The sequence below is a fragment of the Nicotiana tomentosiformis genome, chromosome 4 (assembly GCF_000390325.3).
Source record: "Nicotiana tomentosiformis chromosome 4, ASM39032v3, whole genome shotgun sequence".
Taxonomy (NCBI): Eukaryota; Viridiplantae; Streptophyta; class Magnoliopsida; order Solanales; family Solanaceae; genus Nicotiana; species Nicotiana tomentosiformis.
Window position 1 is genome coordinate 96349513 of NC_090815.1, and position 9115 is coordinate 96358627.

The 9115-nt window shown below is 35.8% G+C and overlaps 1 protein-coding gene across 1 annotated transcript; it reads left to right on the plus strand.

The window, feature by feature from the left end:
- The first annotated feature begins 6479 nt into the window (after positions 1 to 6479).
- On the plus strand, positions 6480 to 8198 carry LOC138909029 (sugar transport protein 12-like). The gene has a single exon (XM_070200031.1). It carries the CDS (start codon positions 6515 to 6517, stop codon positions 8081 to 8083), a length of 1569 nt encoding a protein of 522 aa, XP_070056132.1. The 5' UTR covers positions 6480 to 6514; the 3' UTR covers positions 8084 to 8198.
- The last annotated feature ends 917 nt before the right edge of the window (positions 8199 to 9115 follow it).

Genomic DNA, 9115 nt, shown 5'->3' on the forward strand with positions numbered 1-9115 from the left:
AGACTTACCTCGTCTTGCTCTAATTTAATCCAATAGAAGGCCTTTTCTACGATTATCCAACTCTGTCTGGCTTGAATCTAGCCAAGAATAATTTGATACAATCACTAACAATTACACGAATCAATTCTATAAGAAAATACTACATTTTCAATAAAAATTCCGAAATTAATTAAAAAATTATCTGTGGGGCCCACATCTCGAAATCCGGTGAAAGTTATGAAATCCGACAACTCATTCAATTACGAGTCCAACCATACCAGTTTCACTCAAATATGACTCTGAATCGATACCGAAATCTCAAAAATTTATTTCTAAAAACTTCCCAAATTTCAATCTCAAAACACTAATTAAATGGTGAAAACAATGATATATTTATGTATATAGACCAAATCCGAGTTAGAATCACTTACCCCAATATCTTTCCTTAAAAATCTATCCAAAATCACCTCTGCTCAAGCTCCAATTTGTTAAAAAAAAATGAATGGGACGAATGCCCTCTTTTATAATACTGCTCAGGCAACCTTCGGAACTGGGCCTCGATCGTGGCCCTCGAGCATGGGCTTCGGTCTTGGCCTCGATCATGGCCTCGAGCCTGGGACTCGGTCATGGCCTCGATCATGGCATCGAGCCTGTGCCTTCGATTGTGACCCTCGATCTTGGGTCTCGATCATGGCCCTCGAGCCTTGCCTTCGATCGTGGCTTCGATCACAAGCTCGAGCCTGAGCCTCGTCAACCCTGGGCTCGATATCTGGGCTCGATCACAGCCCAGAATATCCAACAGAAGAGGAAAAATTGCAGCAGCTTTTTAAGTTCAACTTTTGATCCGTTAACCATCTGAAACTCACCCGAGGCCCTCGGGACCTCAACCAAATATACCAAAAAGTCCTAAAACATTATACGAACTTATTTGAAACCTCAAATCACATAAAACGATGCTAAAATCACGAATCATGTTCCAATTCAAGCTTGATGAAACTTAGAATTTCTAACTTCTACATTCGATGTCGAAACCTATCAAATCAAGTCCGATTGACCTCAAATTTTGCACACAAGTCATAAATGACATAACGAAGTTATAAAAATTTTTGGAACTGTATTCCGACTCCGGTATCAAAAAGTCAACTCCCCGGTCAAACTTCCAAACTTAAATTCTTGCTTTAGCCATTTCAAGCCTAATTTCACTACGGACTTCCAAATAAAATTTCGATTACAATCCTAGGTCCAAAATCATCATACGGAGCTGTTGGAATCATCAAAATTCTATTCCGGGGTCGTTTGCACATAATTCGATATCCGGTCACTATTTGAACTTAAACTTTTAATTAATTCATCAAAATTCTATATCTCGGGCTAGGGACCTCGGAATTTGATTCCGGGCATACGCCCAAGTCCCAAATCATGATACGGACCTACCGGAACTGTCAAAATACTGATCCGAGTCCGTTTGCTCAAAATATTGACCAAAATCAACTCAGTTGAGTTTTAAAGCTCTAATTCACATTTTAATCCATTTTTCACATAAAAACTTTCCATGAAATTTTACGGATTGCGCGTGCAAGTCGAGGAATGATAAATAGTGCTTTTCGAGGTTTTAGAACACAAAATTAATTATTAAATTTAAAGATGACATTTTGGGTCATCACAGTAAATTCCTCTATTTTACATTTCTACTTGACACTAGACTTGCTATTGTTGAGACTTCGCGAGTTCATGATTAGTCACTGAATAACTTTACTCCTCTTACGGCATGTTTCCGTGATATATATACTTCATTGAAAGGTTTTTGTTAAAGAAATTACAACTCACACGATTATTCGTGAGTGGGGTCAAGGACCCGTCAAAGCTTCTTATTCTAATGGGATCGGGTCGTTCGCCTCGGCAGGATTATGTATTTCACTCTTATGGGATCGGGCCGATCGCCTCGGCGGAATTTATGTACCACACTCTCATGGGAATGGTCTGTTCACCTCGGTAGTTTAATAGATGCATTTATGGTTCGTGTCGTTCGACCCTCGGCAGTGCACAGTTTAAATATTTATGTTGAATCAGGCTGCATGCCTCGGCATTTCCTAAATCATGTCCTCATGGAATCGTGCGTAATATTTGGCAAGAAGCCAGTGTATCTGTGAGTTTTCCCGATTTGAGTTATGACAATCTATCTGATGAGATCCACTATATCTATATATATGCTCCGGTTAAGGAGAAAATTTCTAATGGAGAGCTTGAGTTCTTCGTAAAGAGGGGGATTTGTACCACATGATTTATACTTGTTTATCTCATTTATTTACTCTGTCTCATATTTACTTACCTCTTTACTGTACCTGATGTTATTGGACCACTAGTGAGTGTCGATGCCGACCCCTCGTCATTACTCCTCCGGGGTTAGGCTAGATACTTACCGGGTACACGTTGATTACGTACCCATACTACACTTGCTGCACATTTTGTGCAGGTACATATGTGGCCTTGTGAGAGCAGAGGCGTGTATGCATGCGGGGACTTACGTGAGTTGCATTCCATATTACGACCCGCAGCCGGCAGAGTCTCCTTCAGAGTATTTATATTTCTCCTGTCCGAATTTGTATTCCGGACAGATGCTGTATTTTATTTTACATTCCTAGTTGATGCTCATGCACTTATGACACCGGATTTTGGGGTGATTATGGGTTGTTCTGTATTGAAATTGTTAAGAATATTATTATTTACACTGTGAATTCCATCTTTTACTCTTTAATTGAAGGAAAATTCGATTTCAAAATACTAAAATGAATAATTAAGTTAAACTTTTATTGTTGGCTTGCCTGACAGTGGTGCTAGGCGCCATCACGACCTTTAATCGATTTTGAGTCGTGATATAAACTGGGACGTTAATATAATTATCAAGAATTTGGATTAATGAAGGCGTTGCCCTATACTGAGTATTTTCTATCTCTGTTGATTATTTTTGAGGTTTTATATACGTTGTGTGGAGCCTTGGGCTATTTTTGAGAAATTTATTGATTTTACTATATCGTTGGAATTGGTTGTCGTTGTTGGGCAAATTGTGATAGGAATTGATTATGTTGTGTTGTCATGATAATATTCCGTGTAAATTATTGTATGATTTGAGTTATTATTATGATGATATAAGGGTGACATTTCACTGTTGATATTATGTGGGTATAAGGGTGGCATTTCACTGTGGTTATGTGTGTTGGGATATTGTCTGGGCGGAGTGATAAGGGTGGCTATTATACGGAGCGATAAGGGTGGCTATAGGAGCGATAAGGGTGGCTATTGATATTGTTAGGGCAGAGGGATAAGGGAGGCTATTATAGGAGTGATAAGGGTGGCTATAGGAGAGATAAGGGTGGTTATTGTCAGGGATGATATGTGATGATGTGGAGTTATTGCGTTGGTAATTTTTATGTGACGTTGTGATTTTTCTTATATTTATTTTTATATCTTGTGCAATTTATCTTGTTGTTTCGGTAAACTTGATAATAGTCTGATCTATGTTAAAATTGGGAGCTTGTGGTTATTGCCAGGCGGATTATGAAATAAAATGTGGGCACGAGGTGCCGTGAGTAAATAATGATGATATTGGCACGTGAATTGTCCGTGAGTTGTGATATGAAATGTGGGCACGAGGTGTCGTGGTTAAATGATGATGATATTGACACGTGAGTTGTCCGTGCGGTTGTGATAGAGAAATTGGCACGAGGTGCCGTGAAAATATGAAAGTAGGCTGAGACCTGTATTTTATGATTTTGAAATGAGGTGTCACAGTGTGACTTTTATTTGAAAGATATTTATTTGAAGGAATTATATTTGAAAGAGATTTATTTGAAAGGATTATATTTGAAAGATATTTATTTGAAGGGAGTATATCCGAAATATATTTATTGAAAAGCATTATATCATGAAGATTATTATTTGAGAAGTATATAGGCGAAAGATTTATATTTGAAGGACTTGATTAATTGGGTGTACTTGTACTTATTATTTGTTGAGCAATATTAATGGTGTTCTTGTTGCCCTGCTGTGTATATCACTGGTTGATTAGTGTTGTCATTATTGTTATTTATTTTCTATTATTTTTGTATATTATATTGCACAGGTTATTAGACTAGTGAGTGTCTTGACCGTACTTCGTCACTACTCCACTGAGGTTAGTCTTGATACTTACTGGGTACCGACTGTGGTGTACTCATACTACACTTCTGTATATTTTTGTGCAGAGCCAGGTATTGGAGATATCGGACTCGGACAGTATTAGAGTGTGATCGCAAGGATTCAAGGTAGAGCTGCTTGGTCGTCGCAGTCCCTTGGAGTCTTTCCATTTTATTGTACTGTTAATTATTAATCAAACAGTATTGAATATTCGATCCTTGAGATCATTTTATGTATTCAGTTAGAGGTCGTGACTCAGTATTACCAGTCTTGGGAGGTTGTTTGTAATTATTTCTGCTGTTGGTTTCGCTTAAAAAAATTGGCTTGAATTATAATTATAATCGGCTTACTTAATCTTAGAGACTAAGTGCCATCACGACGCCTGTGGTGGGATTTTGGGTCGTGACAGTTTTCCTATTTTTTAGCCGTGTTTTCCTACTGTATTCATGAATATAATAGATTGAATACATCGAATACATTACCATAACAATTGAAAAGGTAGCTATAGGAAGTAATTAAGTATATGGTAGCTATAGGAAGTTAATACTCACTAAACAATAGTGGTTTCTGAAAATTTTTCCATATTTAATGGGTAGAAAAGCAGTAATTATGAATAATTCAAAAGCGTTTGTTTCTTGGTCTGTCTCTCTTCCTATATTGTTTATGTTAAAAGTGGTTAGAAAAATTCTTATTTCCAGTTTTTTGTCTATTTATTTTATTTTTATTAGAATAAATTAAATTATTGTTAGACTAAATGATAGCAATAAACTTAATGCAACTATATGAAATATAAAACGTATCAATTAGTTGTATTGTCCATCTAATTATGAATTTGACCCTTTTATTATTAATTATGCAGAAACTAATAAATATTTTACTTCAGTTGAAAAATACATCTAATTAAAAGAAAAATCTCCTTTGAAGTAGTTGTCTTAATTTACTAAAACCTTACTTCGTTAATTCGAGTAATTTTTCCTGCACTAGCTAAATATTTAGTAATGTTTTTTGTATATAGTCTTGATTCATATTAAAAAAAAGTCTTTTAATATTTCAAACGTTTTTTTTAACTATACTATTTTTACAAAATATATTTCTATTGAGATGGAGTACAGGTGCAATGCGCGTACTCTAAGACTAGTAAATATAGATGATATGATGGTGATACGATTATAGATTTATAATTTTGATTCGTTTTATTTGAAATTGCCTGTATATCTTCTTTAAATTAAATTTCCCCTAACTTATCCTGATTAAATAGCAACACGGATATTATTGCAGTATTTTGCCCGTATATTAAGTTATTTGTTGTAACATATTAGTAACTCAATTTTGATCATTTTATATTGTCACTAATCAATTTTTTTATGCGCCAAATGGCAACAACTTCATTTCCAAATTTCTAAAGGACCAAAGTATTAACTTTCAATTTGTGTTATCTAACAACTTTTTTAAGAGTCCTTGATAAATATATTTTTGTGGTACTTGTTTGCTTAGTATTATATTACAAAAATAACAACAATTTGCATGGGTATTCCCACAAAAGTTCTCAGAAATCACAATTAGGCATCTGGTAACTTTTGTGGTACAAAATTTCTGTATTTATTGAGCTCAAATACATTATTTGATACTCCATTCGTCCCAAAAATCATAATGCTATTTTTTAGTACGTTTAAGAAACTAATAATACTTTTAAAAATTTAGAAATAACTCAGCATGAATATTTTAATTTATATTTAATGATAAACTTTTATAGTCACTCAAATGTTATGGTGCGTCTACGATCACAAGTTTCAAAAGTCTTCATTTTCTACTTTCTTAAATGTTATATCCAGTCAAACTACGTAATATAAATTAAAATAGATGGACAATATTTATCTAATTCTTTAAAGCTATATACTCATTAATATGGTTACACACGTAAAGTGCGTACCCTAAGAATAGTATAATATAGATATAGATATAAATACGGAAGAATTGATGATGATACGATGATAGGTTTACAATTTTTTGATTCTTTTTATTTGAAATTGCCCGTATATCTTCTTTACATTAAATTTCTCATAACTTATCCTGATTATATAAGATCACGGATATTATATACAGAATTATGACATGAAAAGAAATACTCCATATCCTACTCAACTTAGGAAGTTATATGCGGGTTATTATGTAAGTCATAAACATACCAAGTGCAAAAAAAGACAAAAGAAGAATAAAAGGATATCCTAATCCGACTAGTTTTCGATCTCGGTTTTTGATACATCTATATATACCCTTCTCTACCCACGCCTAAGGACACCATCTCAAACACGTAATCTTCCTTTCTTTGTTCTGCATAGTATTTTCTTTGATCAATATCTTCATGGCTGGTGGAAACTTTATCCCCGGCGGTGGCGGAGACAATCCAGATGAGTATCCAGGGAAGCTAACATTGTACGTAGCCATGACTTGTATCATGGCAGCCATGGGAGGGTTGATCTTTGGCTACGACATTGGAATTTCAGGTGGAGTTACTTCCATGGATCCTTTTCTCAAACGCTTCTTCATGTCTGTTTACCAAAAAGAGGCTTTGAACACCTCGACCAACCAATACTGTAAGTTCGACAGTCAGTTGTTGACCCTTTTCACGTCTTCTCTCTATGTGGCTGCCCTGTTTGCGTCCATTGTTGCTTCTCATGTTAGTAAAAAACGTGGCAGAAAAGTTACTATGGCCCTTGGAGGTCTCTTTTTCTTGATAGGCGCCGTCCTCAACGCTGCTGCTATCCATATTAGTATGCTCATCTTGGGTCGTATTCTTTTGGGGATTGGTGTCGGATTTGCTAATCAATCTGTCCCTATTTATTTGTCAGAAGTTGCTCCCTACAAATACAGAGGGACTTTCAACGTGTTATTCCAAATGGCCATCACCATTGGGATTCTGATAGCGAATTTGGTCAACTTTGGAACTAGCAAAATGTCTGGCGGTTGGGGTTGGAGGGTTAGCTTAGGAGGTGCAGCCGTGCCAGCACTAGTCATCCTGGTTTCCTCAATGTTTCTCTCTGATAGTCCGAGTTCGTTGATAGACAGGGGAATGAAAGAGGAGGCAGAACAATTGTTGAAAAAGATAAGAGGAGTTGATAATGTGAATGCTGAATTTAATGACCTTGTTATGGCGAGTGAAGCATCCAAGAAAGTAGAAAGGCCATGGAATAATCTTTTATTCGTCCGAAAGTATAGACCGCAGTTGGTTTTGTCAATTCTGATACCATCACTCCAGCAGCTTACGGGAATCAACGTGGTCATGTTCTATGCTCCAGTACTTTTCCAAACATTAGGGTTTAAGAGTAACGCTTCGCTTATGTCAGCTGCTATCACTGGCGGTGTCAACGTGGGTGCAACTTTTATTTCAGTCTTTTGTACGGATAAGTTTGGGAGGAGAATACTCTTTTTCTGGGGTGGCATCTTCATGTGTATATTCCAAACAGCAGTGGCAGCTCTTATTGGGGCAAAATTCGGAACAACAGGGAATGCAGCAGATTTGCCACTTTGGTTTGCAGCTTTAGTGGTTGTCTGCATCTGTGTATTCGTTGCTAACTTTGCATATTCATGGGGTCCTTTAGGATGGTTGGTTCCGAGTGAGATTTCTCCATTGGAAGTTCGATCTGCAGCACAATGTGTTACTGTCTCCATGAACATGTTTTTCACTTTCGGAGTTGCACAAATTTTCTTGAAGATGCTATGTGGGATGAAGTTTGGTCTATTTATCTTCTTTGCGGTCTTTGTGTTAATAATGACTGTGTTTGTCTACTTGTACGTGCCCGAAACAAAGAATATACCAATTGAAGAGATGTCTCAAGTTTGGAGAGAGCATTGGTACTGGAACAAGTTCGTGGATGATGCAGAACCAAAGCCACAAGGGAATGGCTTAAAGCCCGCAAAGGAGATAGTCTAAAGTAGGATTGGCACAATTATGAAAATAGTTCATCTGTATAGTTTTAAGTTTTACTGTTTTCTATCTTTATATTTGTTTTCTTTCTTTTAATGTTTTGGAATATTTGGGTGTTCTTAGACTTTGTTGTTTTTCCATAGTAGTACTGTTTTTCTTTCTCAGTTCAATATATTCTTGTTTTCAGTATCTTATCATTCTTTTTTCAACTTTTTCTTATAATATATATATATATGCAAGAGTGTTTATAGATAGTAGAAGAAGATTCAAAAGTGCACCTTAGGATAAAAGAAAAAGAATTGCGATCTTACATTTAACAAGCTTCTTTTGTTAAAAAGCAGAGATGCATGGGGAGATTTTATGCATCATATTTGTCATCTAAAACGACCAATAAAGTATCCATGATTTTAGGAAAGGCACATCAATCTCCAAATCAAGTTTGTCTTACACATAATCATGTTTTTCATGTATAATGTAATTCTAAATCTCGCAAAATCCTATTATTTTGGAAGTTATCAACCAATTGAAGTTTGGTTTTCTTAGATATCTATATGTACCCTTCTCTACACCCCCCACGCCTAAGGACACCAGCTCAACAGTTTATTTTCTCTTCAGTCCTCTTCTCTGTTTCTTGTTATGGATATTTCCTTTTGATAGTCTGCTGATCAATTCATGTTAGTAAAATGACTTTGTGTTAATAATGACTTTGTTTGCACGTCGCGATCATACCAATTGAAGAGATGCTCAAGTTTGGAGAGATAAAGCATCGGCTGAGCTTAGATTACTGGTTTTTTAAAGCATCGTTGTTTTCTTTTTCCTTTATAGTGTTTCGAAACTTTTGGTCTGGTGTGCTCTTTTTTTTTTTTTCTTTCTTCTCTTTGGCTTTGTTACCACTTATTCTTTTATATTGCACTGGTTTTCTTCTATGTATTCTTGTTTTCACTATCGTATCTGTCTTCTTCATTTTTTAAATGAAAAGTAGAGTGGTAGAAGAAGACTTGAATATCTAAGATAATATCCCTGATTTGCATTGAGGAT

What these genes read in the sequence shown, in the direction of transcription:
- LOC138909029 (XM_070200031.1), top strand. Translation starts at nt 6,515, where the DNA reads ATGGCTGGTGGAAACTTTATCCCCGGCGGTGGCGGAGACAATCCAGAT.